A 20,722-nucleotide genomic window follows, 5' to 3' on the forward strand; every position below is an offset into this window, starting at 1 on the left:
TTAAACTAATATTTCTTTCATTGGGTGCAATTATTATTCAATGGTGACTACTAATGGAATAAATCTGATAAATTTTTATCACTATACTATTATTTTAACAACAGTGCAACACTCAACACACTTGCACTTTATTTTAACATAAGGGAACAGCAGTAGTGCCCCCAGACTATAAAAAAGGGCATCATACGTTATTCAAGAAGCTTCAAACTGTGATTCAATGTCAGATTAGCACTCCCTCGAGGCAGCACTGGTTACAATTGGGACTAACTTAGCTTTGAAAACAAGGAATGTTCTTGTTTTTAAGGCCAAGTTCTGGTCAGCATACAACTAAGTTGCATGGAATGATGGACAAATATCATCATTAGTTTCTTTTATACTTGTAAAATAGGCTAGAAGTCATGATTTTTTTGTTGTTTGTTGATAATTGAATTTGGGATCTCCTGGGGAGTAGGAAAAAGAAAATACAGATAAAAAGGGGGCATGTGCCCCAAGCACCCTTAGAGTTATAGTGAAAATAGCCTACCAATTAGGCCAAAAACACTAGAAGTTTAAGTAAAAACTTACCATTTTGGTGTCAAATTATGTAGTATCATAACAATATTAAAAACTTATCTATAAACAGCACAATTATATATACCATATATCTCGGCAGATAAGACGATAGTCGAATCATAAAAAAAGGCCTCCAAAATCCAGGGTTGTCTTGTGGGACAGATACAAAAAATTAGATTGAAATTTATATAAATTAAAACCATTATAAAAAAACGGACAAACCGTAATTATTTACTAATAGAGAGTAGGGTATGTGCACAAAATATAATAGCCCATACGACGTTTTTGTGAATAATCAAGGTCATTACCCGAATGCCGAATCAGTGCAAATGCTTACAACAATCGCAAGGCAGTGCTGCCAGATGCAAGAAAATAAATTTGTTCTTTTGAAAAATTACAAATAGGACATAATTCCATATACATTATACAGTATTATTATTCAGATGATGATTGCTGATCTAAACTAAATTCATTGGCCATTGATAGTTTGAGGTTATCTGGTTATCTGGTTCTTACGTAAGTGTGTTTTTGTATTGAATCCCGGTGTGTAAAGAAAATTGATAGTTTGGGGGTCATCTTATAGGACAGATATAAGCTAAAACTATAAAACTTCGACAAAAATTTATACCTCGTCTTATCTGCCGAGATATACGGTATATAAATCTTAATAATTTGCCCTTCTATAACAATGCATAACTGAATGAATACATTGACACAAAAAGTAATTAAAATTCATGTCTATTTATACATCACTAGAAACGTTGCTGTATCCTGAATAATCAACAGTTTATAAATTTAAAGGATTTCGATTAGAAGTTCCTGAAAATGATTAACATTACCTCTTCAGGTGAGATCCATTGAGGTGGATATTCATACGGAGGAGGTTGAATCTTAGAACGTTCCATTATCTAGGAGGAACCTATATAATAAATAATTTATGTTACTAAAGTATGATTGATAAAATTAAAGGTCAGAAGTTTTTCCAATAAATTTAAACTTCAATAATTTTAGTAATAGACGTCCTTATAACGTTATCATCTCATAACTCAACATATAAAAGGCGATATATACATAAACTATATTTAAATATGAGTCTGATCGATCGAATGTTGGGATTTTTCGATCAAACATGACAATTTTTACTTTTTATTATTCAAAAATGATGGATCGTCATATTTGAAATTCAATATTACGAAGGTTAAAACCAGAAAATTCAGGTTTTTTTCTGGAGAATCTTTTGACAAACATTTAAGAATTTAACAAATAAAGAAGGAACCTTTCAGATCGAAAATCTATAATAAAAATAAAACTGAATAGAATATAAAGTAGATTATTTTTTTATTAGTTAAAGATTAGTATAATATACATAACACATTAAGTTACTTTAAAATTAATGTATGAAATTGAACATTTATCATAAACCTAAACACGTTGACCTCGTTTATTTACAAATGTAAATAGCGTCGCCTGGTGTTAAAAGTTAATAACCGTTATTTTTTAAAATAAGAAAATTACATTTACTTTTTAAATAAACATAAAAACTAAAACGGAAATACGGGTTTTAATATTTTTAATATTAATCTTTTAAAATTAAAATTATTATTATATGATTTTTAGATATTGATTTATAAAACTGAATTTTTTGTTTTCTTTTTTAATCCAACATAAATCGGCGGCCGGATGGCCGAGCGGTCAAGGTTAGCACCCTGCCGCCCTGGGGAACCCGGGATCGAATCCGGACGGGTCGAAAAATCCCCAGGAATTTTTCGGAGGGGTGGTCCGTCAGGATATGTCGGTCCCCGTCCCTCACCACCCGGCCGCCCCATTGTGGGCCTGGCCGAACCCATAATGGGCTTGCTATAAGAGGCCCTCTTAGTGCCCACAGGGCGGAAAGAGTTACAAAAAAAAAAAAAATATCCAACATAAATTGAATAAAGTTTACAGTAATAAAATTTTGATGTTTTGATGTAGAAATAAAAAGATAAAATGTAATAATTTTAGATTATAGAAATACTTTCAAAATCATGATGTAAATTAGATTTATTTATAACACGCTAAGATGGCGGCGATGGTGGCCACGTGAAAACGTATTGGGCTCCCAGAAGGAATGCCCGTGTTTAAAGAAGTATCTTCCGATTTCGACTTTCTCTTTTTATCTAGCTTTTTGAAATATTTTTAGAATGAAAAAGAAATTGATGGCAGAAGAGGGAGGGAAAACAAAAAAACTAAGATGAAATATTGCCACTATTCGTTCAGATCGAATTGCATTTACAATTTATACATTAAGATTTATGAGTATCTTTACGAATTAAATAATTAAAAATAAAATATTTGGCGATATAAAAAATTCAACTTTAGAATCCCTTGCCGTAATTAAAATTTCAAAATCAGTTGTAGCGATAGCAAAAATTAAAAATTCCCTGTTAGAATTCTCGGGAAATTCTTCTCTGAGAAAATTTTCGAACATCATTACACGTTAGCAATTCAAATTTTACGAAAAATATTAAGCCAGTTCTTAAAAAAAACCGAAAAATGTAAATTTTTCGAATCCAGATTTTTTTATAAAAAAAAAATTCTAGAATTTAGTAATATTTCCAAAATTCAAATATTTGAAGTCATAAATCCGGGAATATGTAAATTATTTAATCAAAGATAGCAATAAGCTGCGGAAACATTTTAGTTCATACACTAGTAATACGTCCAATAAACTTCATTTTTATAATTTTTATTATGCTGTAAGAGTAATAATTTATAATAGTATAATAATATAAAAGATAAACACGAAGGAAAACAAAAATTCACAGATTATAATTAGAAATTCAACCTAAAGAACAACGATGGAACCTACAAATTTCGATCGTTCTCATCGATCTAAATTCTCGAATTTACTTTACATTTTTTTATTTTATTTTTTTAAACTATGTAACATAAAAAAATGCATAATTTTATATATAAATAAATATTTTTTTAAAAATCTTATTTTTATAAACAAAATATTTTTTGGGTCGTGTAATTATATAACAAAAAATAGGAGAAATAAGAATGACGAATCTACCTTCTCTGATTGGATAAAATTAAATTTTTAAATAAGAATAGGCGTGGTTTCCGAAGTCGAGTATCAAATTATTGGTCGGAAAAAAAAGCCAATAGGAATAGATCTTTTTTAAATATTTGAATTTTAAATTTTAAAAGTTTTTACGACTATTTTATTGATTTATATTATAAATATTTTTATTTTTTGTGTGTTTAAGTACTAGAGTTTAATTAATTAAATTAATAATCTATAGACTAACGCGAATTATATATATATATATATATATATATATATATATTACAGTTTATATATTGTTATTATTATTTTAAGTATTCATCGTTATTTATTATTTTTGTAGCCATTATATTATATTTTAATGAGACTGCATCATTTTATTCCTAATTAATATCTCGTTAACGTTTCTTTTAGATTGATTATTCATCATTATGAATGCTAATTCTCAGCATCTTCCCATTGATGCCAAGTTTAGAAATCTTATTCAAATTTTAATGATTAATTAAACTTTTCATCAATGAATAATACATAATTCAAAACGAAGCAATTTAATAATTTTAATAATTACAATTTTATCATTTAATCAAATAAAACTTTTTTTTCTTTTTTTAATTTTATCTCTACGTGTAAATTATTAATTTCTCTTAAATTTAAAAACGTGTAGAATAAATTTTAATCGAGATTTATATATTTTAATGAAATTCTTCAATTTTAATCTCATTTTATAATGGAATATTTAAAATTTTTTTTTCTTTTTAATTAATTAAAACGTGTTTTAAATGGATGTGTTTGGCTCTCTGGAAGATGTGGAAGATGAAGAGAACCACCACGGCATCATTACCTAATGGATGATAGTTATCAAACTGACAATATTCATTGGTTCAGTCAGAATCTTAAAAGATTGTTTGGGATCAACTGTCATCAAGTTTGGATCTTTCTTAGAAGCATTCAGCTGAACAAACCGTCTGGATAACTTTGTTAATGCTCATCGCTCTCTGAATACTTCTATACAATCTCTATCTATATACTGTATATATATATAATATATCTCATATATAAGCTATAAATAAATTTATTTTATATATTCTTAAACGTATTTTATTTATAAAATATTCTATAAAACATTTCAAATCTTTACTGGAAAATATTTAATAATTTAAAACAATATATATATTGTTTTTTTTAAAAAAAAGAGTATAAAACTTAAATTTTAAAGAGATTATATTTAAAAATCTAGAAAATAATACATTTAAACTAATAATAATGAGTGAAGCGCATTATACACGATTTTTAAAGTAAAATAAAAAAATAATGTAATTTATAAATATAAAAATTTTAAATTAATAATATAAAGTAAATAAACGATTTATAATTTTATAATATACAGCAAAATTTTAATAAATAAACCTTACAAGTCGCTCATTTAAAAAAAAAAAAAAAAAATTAGCAAGTAAAATTAAACAGAAAAAGTCTGTCAAAAATCAAATTAACTTAATATTTTTTTTTTCCCTAAAACATTTATATATATTTATAATTAAATTAAAGATAAATATTATTGAAATATGCTTAAAATAATTTGATATAGTGTAGATAACAACACTTAGATTGGTTAGTAATGTTTAAAAATAGAATTATTCTACTTAAGAAATAAATAAAGGAAGACAAATGTAAGACCATTAGGTTCTGTTTTCTCTCACTTAGTGAATTATTCCATTCGCTTATGATTATCGGGACTTTGATTCAACCTAAATTACCTTCATCCCGGCATCTGTAAATGACAGCTTCACCTTCAAAGTTACGCTGGAGAAGAATCTTTTGATCTTAAAAGAAAGTAGAAAAAATCCTTTTATTTTTTTAATAATTAAGACCTTCAATAAATTTTATAATTTTTATTTAAAAAGTATTATTTATTTATTTATTAATAACCTTTATAAAATGACTAAACAAATTGAAAATAAATTATAAAGAATTTATAACATTTAATTTAATTTTGTAACAATTTTTTTCGTGTTTTATTTCATTATTAAATATAAAATTTTATCTTTAAAATTCTAATTACGTTTATTAGCTTCTGTATGACGTTTAGATGTAATAATCCAAATTATTTAATTTTAATACGTTTAAAAACTTATTTAAATAATCTTAAAATGCATAAAAACATTTAATTAATTAAGAATGTTAATTCTAATACGTATTTTAAAATTAAATCCTTAATACAATACAATGTGTACATATATTTATAAAATACAATACTTAATACAGTAAATATATATTATTTAATATAATAAAAATATATTTTATTATGTATATATATTTCTAATATTTAAAATGCTTTACTAATTAAATAATTAATAATATATTTTAAAAATAATTATAAAAATATATAAATAATTTATAAGGATTTATTTTTAATCTCTAATTTTAATATAACTTTTTAACAATTTTAATTAAAAACTATTCAATTATTTATTTTAAAATTAAATTAAATTTATAATTTATACAAAGATTTATGATGGATCGAAGGTTAATTAACTATAGCCTATATATATTTTTTACTTATTTTTTCTTATTTAATAATAAAAACTTCTATAAAATATTTAATAAAAAGTAAACTATAGTTTATCAAATTTCTTTATTTTTAAAATATTTACTATATAAAAAATTTGATATAAATTTTTGATATTTTCTGGCATGGAATTTTCTTTTTTAATTTTTAATACTTTAATGAATTAATATAAAACTTGACACACAAAAAAATATACTAAACATATATATTTATCTAAAAAATTAAATAAAGGATCAATTCTTTAACTTAGAAATCATTGCAGATGCATTTAATTTATTCTCTTTATTTCTCCTTCGTATTTTTTTTTTCTTTCTTCTATATTATTATTAATTTAGAAAGCATCTGGCTAATTTGAAAGTCTAAAATTTAATTCTAAGGGAATTTTTCAAAGTTAATTTCTTTAATATTTGCAAGGACGTCTGTTCTTTTTCTTATTATACACTTCTCTCTATCTTGATCCCAATTTTATCTTTTTTATCTCGAAAAAAAAGAGTAGTAATAGCTGCAACTGTAACCCATACTTACCAATAAGTTTAGAGCTTTTACTTACTTCTAAGCTGTATAATTTCCTTTCATTTTCTTAATTTAATGTACAGATCTTTACACTTTCTACTACCTTCTTGCTTTCTCTCTCTCTCTCTCTTCTCAATTTTTCATTAAAAGTTCACTCTTTTACCTTCTCGTGCACGTTGCTCTTCATCTTCTATGGAATCATTCTCAAGTAATAAGATTTAGTTAATAGAGAGTTAGATACTTTAGAAGTGCATTAGAAAAAAGGATTTTAAAGTGAAAAAAATCCGTCACTTAAACCCGAAAAAGTATATTAGTTTAAGCTCACTTACATCACTTAAATCGTTACTAATTACAGTATTTGAAAGTGATGCTGAAGAGTAATAATGTAATAAAGTGAAATTTATCTCTTACGACTGAATATTTTAAGATCAATTCATGATTTTAAGTTATTAAATATCTTGAAAGACGGCAAATATACCCTTTTATTTTTTAAAAAAATAACAATTGATTAGTACTTAATTTTTCCGCTAGATGGCAATATAGCGTTGCTACCTATAATACCATTTATTAATATTTTATTATATTTTTATTTACTAATCGATTTTTATTTTATTATCCATAACTTAAATTTTTAAAATTGAAAATTTGAATTAAAAATTGAATCTAATAATTTGAAAAAGAATTAGATTATTTATGCCAAATTTTTAAGGCTTAAATTATTTACATAATTTAAAATATAATATGAAAAGTGTATTTACCGATAAGCTTCTCAAGCTCTTAAGTTGGAAGATTACTTTCTATGTAGGTATACGTCAGATTGGGGGTTCGCGATCTACCAGTTGAAAAGAGAAGATTTCTACGTCGTTTCCACGAAATATTGACTTATTCGCCAACACAAGGACCTAATTTGGGGAATTACATACACTATTTTCTAGTAAATATTGATAAAAAGACTAATTTTCCAGTTTAAACTTCAATACCGTCTCTATAATTTTATATATGCTCAAGTAACCAATAATTTTTGGAAAATATGCTTCCAAACATCAGTTTTTCAGAGCGTAGAATTAGCTGAAAGAGTCGAAATCAATAATAATAATAAAAAAAAGAGAGTAAAAATATCGAGAGTGCTTGTATAATTTATTTAATAACGTCTTCGGCAAGTCTTTGATCTTTCTTCCTATATAAAGTTTTATGTAGTAAAAAACAAAATTAAAAACCTAAAGTAGTAAATTAATCTCTCTTATATCCGAGACCGACATCAAGAAAGATGCTGCTGTAAGGAGAATCGATGAAAATCTTTCTCGACACGATAATTGCAGGATAATTGACACCATTGAAACTTTAATGATGCTTTTTAGATATTGCAGATTGCTCAAGATGATAATTTAAATGGTGAGAATTAAACTATTTTTACATCATTTCTATTCCCTAAACGTTTAGTCGAATCTAAGTATTTTGCTTAGGGGAAAAGTGTAAAGACGTAGTTGAAACCCTTGGGATAGAAGTTGGATGAAAAATTCCCCAGTGTTTATGTGCATTTGGAAAATTCGAGGGAGGGAGATTTACAATCTAAAAAACTTCAGTTTTTCAGCAACATCTATAGCCAAGTGTTAAGTTACATCTAAGGAATTTGAATAAATGAAGAAGATGGTGATGCTAAATGAATTGCTTAGATGTATCCAAAAGATCTGCAGAGGAAGGATTATAAGAAGATTCTGTCTTTGCACATTAAAACTCTGTGGAATGAAGCTTCATAAAACAGACTTGAGTTAAGTTCCATGCAAGCAACGACCTTAGAGGAAATATAATAAACATTCTAAGTGATAATTCTTGAATATTCAAGCGCTTGCAGAGTGGAAGAAGAAGAAGATTTTTGATTATATCTAATAATCTAGACAAGAACTGATGAGAGGTATTAGATATATCTAAAAATCTAGGAGAGATTTTAGAGGAAGATCTTAAATGAGATCTGTTAAGTTGTGTTTAAGCATTAAGAAAGACCTTAAGCGAATTGCATAAATATATCAAAAAAGAAAAGAAAAAGGACTTAAAGAAGATCATAAGCGCTTACGTTTAATTGTTTAGATGAATATTTACACGTAAAAGTCATAGAAGAAACAGAACAAAGATGCAATTAAAATCTTGCAGAAGAAATTATGTTAAATACGTCATAAGTGCCGCTCTTCAATGTAAATAGTAAGAGCAAGTAGTGTTATCTAAGTACCCCTTTCTTTAAAATTTCAACATACAATACAATTTGTCCATTAACTGTATTAAACGTAAAATATAGAGACAATTTATCGTGCGCTAAAAAGCACTAGAGTGTAGCGAGTTTACAGTTTGTCTTCTCACCTTAAATATTTTACAAAAGTCTTATTTTTACGAGCTATAAACTTAGCACATTCTATCGAACTTATGTATGACATAGGTTATGTTTGTGCTCCATTAAATTTAAAACACCAAGCGCAGCTGTTTCTGCATTCTATTAAGTTTACGGTAAACAACTAAGCCCAATTTGTCGCTTCACACTATCCAGCTTTGAGTAAACACGAATCGCAATTTGTCTTTGCACCTTATTAAGCTCATACCTGAGCTCATATACCTCTATGCTTCAAATCTATCTGACTCCATGCCATTCCTGTAATTTTATATACACAACTCGTCTACCTACCTATAATACAGTAGCGCAATTTATGTTAACTATATATAACTACCCAGTAATACCTTTAAGGTTAAAATACGACTACTTAATTTTTTTAAAGCATAGATTCAATTCTGAATAGCCTGTCTACATCGTGTTTTATATTACATGATTAATTACCACGCGTGAGTCGCGCCGCGAATATATTAGCAATTTTAACGTTAATACGTTTTTATTATTTCTTTTTAAGTTATGGTTTATTAATGGAAAAATAATTAACGATAAATTACACGACTTTAACGGATATAAAGTAAATGGACAAAGAACTAAGGTAATGTCGCGCGTCGGTCGCGCGCGCCGGTAACGCGACGTATACATATATAAGTTATAAAGACATAATTCAAAATGAATATATTTAAACACATAAAGAAATGTTTTATTTTATTTCTAAACGTACAAAAAATATATTAAAAAGTAAATATATACATTTTAAAACGAGAAATTTATTAATATTAAATTCAGAGTTTGAATGTGGAACATGGCTGTGAAAACACGATTCGGAATTCGAATCGTATCACGTGACACACCTTTAATGCCTTGTTTATCATTTATTAGGTGATTTTAAAGTAAAACATTGACATTTATGAGTTTACATTTCGTCAAAAATTCGAATATTCTTCAAGTTTTTGGCATTCAAAAAAATATTATTTTAGATTTTTTTATTTTGAAATCCCATATCTTCTTTGAAATATCATCCAAGAAAATTTGTAATTCTAACTCTAGAAAGAGTAATAGAAACAGGGAAATGTTCTATAAATGTTTGATATTTTTTTTTTCTTTTTAGAGTTTTCTGACATTAACTATAAACAATATTAATATTATTCAAAAGTTATCAGGAAGAAAAATATATTTTTTCTATGTTAAATTTATCGCTTTCGATATATTTTCTCGACAACTCGGTGTTATGTTCACCTCTTCTAAAAAATTCAATATAAATTTATTTATGTCTTATTTTATGAAACAATCAAAATATATAAAATCTACAACGATTTTAGTTTATTTTTGACAATTTTATTGAATTCTTTCTTGATTTCTTTAGATGCTACAGAGTAAATTTTCTAGCAACATCAGAAGCATCAATTGAGAGGATTGCACACTTCCATGACTCGTTATTTTTTACGTTGTTTTTCGTGTTAAAATATCAAAATCTATAAAGTCTTTTTGTTATTTTAACGTATTCTCTTATAATATATCCAGTAAAGGTTCGTATTTAATTAATTTCTTTATTAAATATACAAAAAAAAAAAAAACACTTTGCATCATTCGCTTTTCTAACGTGGGAGATTATACAGATTTCATTGTTCTGTTTTATGTTATTTTATAAAATAATCACGATCCACAAAATCTATAACAATTTTAATTTATTTTTGACAATTTTATTAAATTATTTTTCCGTTTTTTTAAATGACACAGAGTAAATTTTCTGACATTATCCGCGGCATCACTTGAAAGAATCGCATCAGTTTACGGCTCATTTTTTAAGTTTCTTCGTGTTAAAATGTTAAAAAATTCTAAAGTGTTTTTCTTGTATTACAAGAGGACACATTAAATCATTTAAAAAAGGCTACCACTTGAGAGAAATATCATTAATTTCTTTATTAAACAATAATGTACTTTGCATCATCCACCTCTTTAATGTGCGACTTTATACAAATAAAATCAATCAAATTAAAAAAAGTAGAGTTTTTTACACGATAAAATTAAGAAAAATGGATGTTTTTTTTACATTACAAATTATTAGTGATTATTAAGATCGCATCAATAAGTTAAAGAAGAAAATAATAATAAATGAGTAATCATTATCACGTGTTCTGCTCTTCCTCATCTTTTTTTTTAGCATCCTTTCAATTCATTTTTCTATAACTAGACACGATTTACTTATTTTGAAATATATATATATATATATATATGTGTGTTTTTTTTTAAATTTGAACGTTTTTCAGATGTTAAATTTTTAAAGATCGTGATTAGTTAGTAATTAATTCTCAAGGAAGGGACATAGAATTTAATTTAAAGCCGGGATGATTAATGTGTACTGATCATTTTGACAATGCATTAATCTAAGTTAGACTATGATAATGAGTATCCAACAATGGATTATTCATATTTGTAGAGATTCTAGTTTTACAGGTTATACTCAATTATATCGTGATAACGTTATCAATTCAGTTTTATACGTGACGAAGTCCCTCTCTTTATCATTTATTTTTCGAGTGATCGAAGAGGATCAACTCTAATAAAAAGCTTCACTCGTAAATTACTTCCAATTATATATATAAAAAATGGAGTAGGATGCTTTAAAAAATGTCAAAACTTCAAAAAAATCAGTTCTAAAAACCCTCTAGAAGGAAAGATGCCAATTATAAGAACTAGATTGAGGGCTTGCTTGGTAAGTTATGTATCGACTTTAGGATCTTTATAAAGAATCGAGAGCATCTCGAAGGGGATGTTCGAAGCTTCTTAGAGAGATTTAGAATCTCCTCTCTTCACCAAAGAGGACTTACATATTGTGATAACGTATTCTTAACCTCTAGAGGTATTACATAAATATTTCGTGTTGCCATTTTCGTGCTAATAAATTCATTCGAGCATTTTCACGAAAGGATTTCGAAAAATATTCATTTTAAAAAACCCGAGTTTTAATTTACTTTTTTTTAAAATAATTGTTTAAAATCACTAAAAGAACCCAAAGAATTGATGGAAGGTGCGAGATTCTTAACCGAAAATGCAATAATTTTCTAATTAAGGAAGTGGAGAAATAGAATCTTCCTTCGTTTTAAAACACCCAAATTAAAACAAAGATTGAACTTTGAAAATTATAAAAGTTAATATATATTCTTCTCTCGTGTGACCATATTAGCAATTTAAATAATACCTCTATACAGGATTTTTTAGAATCATGTTGCAAAATTTCTAAGCGGCGTATCAATCATGTAACGTGTGACATTTATATAGTTTAATGCTTAATTTGGCACTGGTCACGTGACCGCCCGGTGGTCCAAGCATTCTAATAAGAACAACTCGAAAGACATTTTAAGATCGATAAATCTAACAGAATGTAAATAAGTCGAGGATTTCGCTAGAAAAGAAGGAGCGAAACACATGTCAAGTTTCGAAAATTTAGCAATGTTCGGAACGATCGGAGGATGGAGAGGAGGATGGAAAAGAGACCAAATTTCATTATATTTTAGTAGTAAATATTACTAGAAAATGATGAGTAACAAATAACATCGTTTCTCAGCTTGTTATTTAATGAAAGAGGAAGAAAAGCCTTTTGGCAATTGTTTATTTTGACTGTCTCTTAAACAGAAAATGCAATTACTGTGTCACAAAATTACTCAAATCGTGCGACTTAGCAGCTGGAATAAAACGATAAAATTAAACATTGAAATTATTGTAGAAAATGAAACTTTTAATGACATTTTGCTTTATTCCCATTTTACTCGCTCGTTAAACGATAAAGAGATACCGACAAAAAGAAACAAGAATTACAATCTTTGCATTTTTTTTTTTCAAAAAAAATCACTTTCTTCCATCTAAAAAAATCCTTTTTATGTTCTCTCGTAATATTTTAAATATTACTGTAAATGGAAGATAAGGTTTTATATAAGTGAATTATTTCCAAATTTTGTGTTTAGAATATAAATTAAAATTATTATTATTTTTTTAAAAAATTTCTTCCACGAGAAGTTTTAAGGGGTAAATTCGAGAAAATAAAATTTTCTTATTGCTTTTCTTGAATTTAGAATGTTTGGTTTTTGTAAATAGAGTGTATTAATCTAATAATTAAGTATTTATTTCACTTTAATTCCAAAACACTTTGCATAATTCTATAAAAATCATTGCGTAATTTAAGTAAAATTCTATTTTATTAACGTAATTTTGTTTGATATTATTTTACACAGATATAGAAGAATTTTTGCATAGTTTTTGTTAATTTTATTAAAAAATTTGCATAACTGTTTACGTGTTTTTTACACAGTTATATGTGAGTGTTTTTATAAATTGTCAAACGTTTTAATGTAAATTTGAACGAATTTTTGCACAATTACGAAAACATTTTCGCATATTTTTGCGTAATTTTCTAAAATTTTATTATTATGATTATTATTTAAGAGATTTTGAACAATTTTTCATAATTTTCCACACGTTTTTTGTACAGTTATGTAAGAATCCTGATACAATTTACACAAGATTCATACAAAAACATACAAGAACTTTATACCCGTTTTAACAGAAATTTGCACAAACGTTACATTTGCAAAATTGTGAAAAAAGAAATCTTTGTTTCCAACAAATGTACAGGAGTAAAAATTTCAATAAATTCACGTCAAGTTATCAAAAATTTCATCTCGTTAACAACAATTCCCAAAATGCCGATGATTTGTAATAATCACATTAGATTAAATGACAATAACGCATACTTTCTCACCCCCCCTGTTTTTTTCTAGAAACGTTCATTATCTGCAAAAGACCCAATGCAAACTGAAAAGAGTCTTTTCTGTAGAGGAACAGAAGTCTAGACGACGATTGGAAAAAGAATAATGCACCACTATTACACAGCTACGATGCACGAGGGAAAATAGTAATTAAACGAAACATTTGTCTATTGGATTTAAAAGGAGGAAGAAGGATCTTTCTAAAAAACTCACCTTCGGGAAGAACAATGATTTTTAATTAAGCTGCATCGTCTTATCGTTGCTACTTAAGCGAACGTATTATATCCCCCTGGCACTGTCCTAACAAATAAAGCGGATGGAAGATGACGTAGGACACTAGTCTCTCCAATCACGTGGTATATACGACGTATAATCGCGACAGAAGTATATACACGACATATAAAATATACGCGCAATAGTCCACGTCGTGTGGGTGTTTATATGCAACGCGCCAGGAATATTGAATCTGGTGTTTGTTGCAGATTCAATAAATACACAGATGAAATACAATATATACGATAAACAAACGTAACGTAGCGAAATATAAAATACGAATACGACACAATATAAATACGTGTAGAAAAAAAAATTTAAACACATCAATAGCCGTGTTTGAATTTTACATGGAAACGTAAGATATTTGTGGAAGTATATTCGCACACCATATATATACACGACATATATACACATAACAGAAATTATAGTCACATTCCACAGTATACGTAACAGAAATATAAACACACGGAGCACAGTTTACGCAATAGAAACAGACGAATAGATCACAGAAATATACACGAATAGATCACAGAAAGATACACGTATAGATCACAGAAATATACACGTATAGATCACAGAAATATACACACGTAAACGACAGAAACATAACATAGATCACATAATTGCATACAGTGCAATTTACAGAATAAATCCGTATACAAAAATAAAGCAAGCGCAATAGAAACAACAATCACACCGCACGTAAAGTACAACACGCAACCCAGACGCAGCACACAAAACAATTACAACACTACATAATCACAACACACTTCTACAAGATGCGTGACGTAGAATGACTTATTTTCTTTCCGGCACTCAAAATAAATTCGATTTTGATTATTTTAATTTTTATTATTGTCTCGAGATTTCTATAAATTAAATTTATCGATTAAAAAAAAAAGAAAAAAAAAAAATTTTTTTCAGTCCCTCTTCGGAGCAATTTGTTTAACTCGATAATATATAAATGATTTTAATTAATGTGATAATTCGTTTTGGGTAATAAATTCTTTCGTTCATTTTTCCATTTGTGTAATGTTTTTCTTTAAAAAAGTATTTTTAAAAAGAGTGATTAATGCCGGATGTATTTTAAAAAAATCAAAGAAAAGTGTTATTTTTTAAAGATTTTTTTTTTAAATTTTACTTTTCTATCAATATCTAAATTGCAAAATTAATTTTTTTTCTTTTTATTTAAATTAAATTTTTAACAATATCGTTAAGCGATCTTAAGGGAATGCATGATGTAAATAAATATATTTAAAAATTCTTCTTTTGTGTTTTTATAAAATAATGAAGATAATAATAATAATAATAATAAACTGAAATAAATTAAAGAAAATTTAAGAAAATTAATTATTTTTTCGGAGAATTTTATTAATTTATTTATATTTATTTTTGTAAAAAAATTATTACACACTTAAAAATTTCATGTTTGGAATACTTTTTAATTGGTTTGCGGTTTTAAAAAATTGTAGAACTATAAATTCTCACTGTCTGTCTGTCCTGCATTAATCTGGAGAACGGAAGGAGATAGATGAAAAACGAGACCAGAGATAAAAATACTAGGGGCAGGAGGACCAGATTAACTATACATGAACTTCCGGTCTGGACCGGAAGTTACGTTATTTCAATCACTAATTTTTAATATTTTATTCAATTTTTTTTAAAGTTTAAATTTTTATTCAAAAAACGTTTCACAGCGGTTAAGAATCTTCATTTATAAATCAAAAAACCTTATCAAATTAAAGTTTGTACAAAGAAAAACAATTAAAAATCCAGAAAGTTTAATAAAAACTCTAAATAATTTTGTAATATATTTTAATTTTTATTTTATTTTTTTTTAATTTTAAAGGTATTTTATATTTAAACTTTTAATTTTTTATAAGTTTTTAAAATGATTATTCTTTTATATAAAGTTAAAAATTAAATTTTTATATAGTAACTTTATATAAAAGTTTTTAAAAATTTAAAAATGAAATAATAAACATTAATAATTTTTCTGTAAATAATTATTAAACTATAATCTTAATTATAAATTATTTTTTAAATTTTACTTTTTAGATAAATCTAAAAATAAAAATAAATAAAACACTTTTAAAAATGTAGTAAAATTTAAAAAAATTCTTATATAAAATGTATTAAAAATCTTTAAAATTTATCATTTTATTTCATCTTTTTTAATTATTTAAAAAGAATAAAAATATTATAAATAAATAGTAAATTTTTAAATATATTTTTTCTCTTTAAAATATTCAAAAACTCAAAGAAATTCTGAAAAATTTCACTAAAATTTCTTCAAAAAGCGTTGTAAAATATTGAAAACATTTACAAAATTTAATTATTTTTCTTTTAAATTCTACAGAATAATTTTTTTCTGTATATTTTTCTATAAAATATACAAAAGAAAGTCCGCAAAATTCAAAAAACTGTAGTAAATATTTCATTATAAATGCTATTTTTAATATATATAAAAAAAATATAAATATATATAAATATATAAAGTATTAAGTAAAGATTTAGTAAACAAATCTTATTTTTAAATATAAAAATATATAAATAAATTTAAAAATATAATAGAAAATTTCATTAAAAAGTTTTATTTACTTTTTCATATAAACATATAAATATAAATGAGCTTTATGTGCATATATCTAGCAGAGCTTATTGCCATGCTGTTTATAAAGGAAAGAAGAGGGGGGAATGGAATGACATAGGGAAAAAAGGGAGAAATTGAGATAGAATTTTATTTTTCAATATATAAAAATAGTAGAGTTACATGGAGAAAGAGGAAGATTATTGTCGTCGTCTTATATTTGTAGAGAGAAAAAGAGGGAAAAAATCAAATTATTAAGGGGAAAAAAGGGAGATAATTGAGAAAAAATGAATGTCTAATATAATTTTACTTTTTAATACATAAAAATAACAGTGTTATACATATATATATGTGTAAATGGAGATTATTGTCGTCTTCATATATTTATAGAGAGGGAAAAAAGGGAAAAAAATGGAATTATGTAGAGGAAAAAAGAGGGAAAATTGAGATAAAATGAATATTGTACTAATCTACTAATGTTAGGAGGTTTCATTTCTGTTTTGTCATTTTCTAAAAAATATTATTGATTACTTTCAACTTGCAATACAAAACAAATTGCAGCCCCGACGATCGATACTACAACTTCTCTCTCTACATTTATAAACATTTTACATATAAATATCAGCCATAATGAATTAAATCTGCTTGTAATAATCCTTCATTTATTTTATTCCAAAAAAATTCACAAAAGAAATCTTATAATTCATTTATAAAATTCCATTTGTTCTTTCGTTTGGCTTGATAAAAATAAATTTTCTCGTAATTTATATTCAATAAAATAACTAAAATTATTATTATTATTATTTGGTAGTTTTTTAAATAATTTTCTACATTAAATTAATTAATTTAAAATAAATATTTGAGAAAAGTTACATTCATTTGTAATGTTGTAATAAACATTATTAAATATTTAAAAATATAAAACAATGTATATTTTTGTTTCAAATATTTCTTAAATATGTAATTTATTTTCACATTTGTAAAAAATGACAATAATATATTTATTGAAGAAATATTTACTTAAATGTTTATTTTATAATTGTATATCAAAGAATATGTTTTTGAATAAATAAATAAATAAATAAAAGTACATTTTTTGACTTCTGAAAAAGAAAAATTACAAAAATTTGCTGCAAAAATACTAAAAAATTATTTTAAAAATTTATATTAGTTTAAAACCTTGTACTAAAATAAATAAATTAAATAAATATTTATTATTTTACATAAATTCAAAATATTTAAAAATATTTCACGTTTATACAGAATTTTTTTCCCTATAGAAATTATACAAATTGTTATTAAAATAAAAAATAATATATTACAAATTTTTCAGTAATAAATCTGTATTAATTTTTTTAAAATTTACAATAGTAAATTTTCTGTTAAGAAAAAAAATATATATATATTGAAAAATCCAGCAACGAGTTGCTTAACTTTCCCGGCAAAAAGATTTAAAACTCGTATGGCGCCATCTGTTAGAATATTTTATTAAAACTCTTTTTATATAATTAATTATTACGAAATGGCAAGAAGTATAATTTTAAGGGTAGGAATGGGTTTTATTAAAAAAAAAAAAAAAAGTGTAAATGCTAATAACGAGTAAAATTGTCATTAAGTCCGACCCTACTCGAGATATGACACGATCTTCTATATCTCCCCACTCCGTCGACATTTAACCACCAAAATTAAACAGCATCGATCCCCCTAATACACAAACTTCCCTGCAAAATATCAGAAAATTTCGTCAAAAAGCACACGAGTTATTAAGCTTCAAACAGGGTGAACAAAATCGTGCTCCCCCACACACGCGCACATATACACACATTAACATCCATACATACAGAGAAAACCCCCGAATTTTATACATTTCAGGACGTTTTGAGTTCCCTCGAGGACGTCCAAAACATATAAAAACCTCGCGTGGGTCATCTTTTGACCGATCGCCCTCTGTTATATATATATATATATATAATTACGATACAATAAAACTATTTATAATAATTAAATATATTAATAAACTCGAGAAATACGTAAAATAAAATTAATAAAATTAGAATATTTTAATAATAAATTTATTGGAAAGACTCGTGTCGATCATCGACAAAGGATCTGTAAAGTATATTTGCATAATTTAATAATTAATTATTTAAAAATATCTTAAAAGGAAAAATATACAAAAGAATAAAAAAAAATCTTTAAAAATTAGAAATTAATTTAAAAATTCCGATCGGAATTTTGCAGCTTCCTTCTCTAATTTCTTTAAATACTGAATCAATTTTTATCGAAGAAGATTGAATCGGAATCGAGTTTTCTTTCTTTTTTTTTTCTTTTTGAAAGTGCTTTTTTTTCCGAACGATTGAAAATTGGTTCGGGATTTGATCTTTCGAATCTTTAATCTTTTTCTTCAATCTAAAAAAATTGAATTTGGCCAATTTTTTTGATTTTAAAATAAAGATTTTTAATGGCGAATGAACGATTTTTCAATGAGAATTTGAGCTGATAAACATTTTTAAAAAAATGAAATAAAGTAGAAAATAATATAAAAACTCCAAAAAAGAAGAGAAGTTTTTAACTACACTCTTAATTTATTTAAATTTAACATATATGCTCTCCACCTCAAATTAATAGTGGCTTGCCCCTGTACATCATACTTTTCCTGCTAGCAATAGATTCATCAATGAGGAGAAAATTTTGAGTCGCATTCACGTGACTTCCGGGTTTGACCGGAAGTCACGTGAATTCGACTGAAAATTTTTGGTAGTTCATTCGGTAAATTGTTTTTAAATTTCAGAAGGAAAAGGTTTTTTTTTTTAATGGGCAATAAGAGATTTTTTTGTTTTGAAGGAGAATTTTCAGTTTCTAAAAAATCAAATGAAGTAGAAAATGTAATAAGTAAATAAAATAATACATTTAGAAAATAATAGAGTAAATAAATATAAAAATTTTAACATAAAAATTAATTTTATTTCCAAAAAAGTCATATTTTTTTTTGTTTATTTTATTCGAAAAATTAGAACAATTGATTTTTTTTAAAAAGATTTTAAAAGGGTTTATTTTATTTATTAATCATTTCTTTTTATATTATTTTTTTCTTTATTATATTTATTCCAGATTACAATAAATTAAATGGGGATGTTAATAGTCGAGTAATTTATTTATTTCTTTTTTTAATTTTGTTGCTTTCTTTCAAGCAAAATTACGTTTTCCCCCTCTTATTTTTAAATAAATTTTATTGCATTTTACGCCATTTAAAGATAGGAAATGATTAAAACTGATGAATAATTTACCTTTTTTTTTATTATTATTTTTCGAGTATTTGTTATTTTTTTTTTAGAAAGAAAATTCAATTTTACAAATAACATTTTTTCTTCTTTTTATTAAAGTAATTTTTTAAATGATACAAAATGAGAAATTACAACCCTAAAAAAATATATTTTTATTGACGAATCAATAAAAACACTATTTGTTTTTTTTAAAGTAAAAATAAAAAAAATAAAATGTTTTATTTAAAATTTTATTAGATTTACTTTTAAATTAAGCGGTTTTAATTTATAATTTTTAAAAATTATTTTCAAGGAGTGGAGAGAAGTTTAAACAGAGGAGAGGGGAGAGAGAAAAAATGGATTTTTGCACGTTTCGTCTTCTTTAAAGTTCGAAAATAAGCACTCAAAATATTCAAAAAGTACTCAAAAACACTTAAAAATACTTTTTAAAAAAAGGAATTAAACACGGGAATTTTAACAGTGGGAGAAACTTTAAAGAAGATATCCTAAAAAATTAATCTTTGCTCTTCTTCCTCCTCTTTAAAATTAAAAAACGAATACTTAAAAATAATTTTTAATTTAAAGAGGAGACAGCTTAATTATGATACATCTTCCTCTTCTTTAATTGAAAAACGAATACCCAAAATACTCAAAAAAAAACCTCGGCATCCAGCAACGAGTTGCTTAACTTTCCCGGAGACATTTGGTGGTGCCATCTGTTATCATATTTTATTTTTAAAAAATTTTTTTGCCATTTAATTAATATAAATGGC

At 25.4% G+C, this 20,722-nt stretch overlaps 1 protein-coding gene across 7 annotated transcripts in view; it reads right to left on the bottom strand.

The window, feature by feature from the left end:
* Positions 1 to 14,141, bottom strand: part of LOC136969866 (PDZ domain-containing protein 11-like) — a 34,788-nt gene extending 20,647 nt beyond the window's left edge. The window contains exons 1-3 of one of the 7 annotated variants that reach the window (XM_067264162.1): positions 14,034 to 14,141; positions 5,356 to 5,421; positions 1,392 to 1,471 (exon numbers count right to left, since the gene is read on the bottom strand). In XM_067264162.1, coding sequence (XP_067120263.1) covers positions 1,392 to 1,457 — 66 coding nt within the window. In that variant the 5' untranslated portion in view covers positions 1,458 to 1,471; positions 5,356 to 5,421; positions 14,034 to 14,141. Of the gene's footprint in view, positions 1 to 1,391; positions 1,472 to 1,828; positions 1,882 to 1,935; positions 2,016 to 4,442; positions 4,507 to 5,355; positions 5,422 to 7,438; positions 7,555 to 14,033 lie in introns of those variants that run through there. The other 6 variants (XM_067264189.1, XM_067264206.1, XM_067264200.1 and 3 more) reach the window with 6 other exon arrangements.
* Positions 14,142 to 20,722: the final 6,581 nt, after the last annotated feature.

Source organism: Centruroides vittatus, unplaced genomic scaffold, assembly GCF_030686945.1.
Source record: "Centruroides vittatus isolate TY-2023 unplaced genomic scaffold, ASM3068694v2 contig_1042, whole genome shotgun sequence".
Classification (NCBI taxonomy): Eukaryota; Metazoa; Arthropoda; class Arachnida; order Scorpiones; family Buthidae; genus Centruroides; species Centruroides vittatus.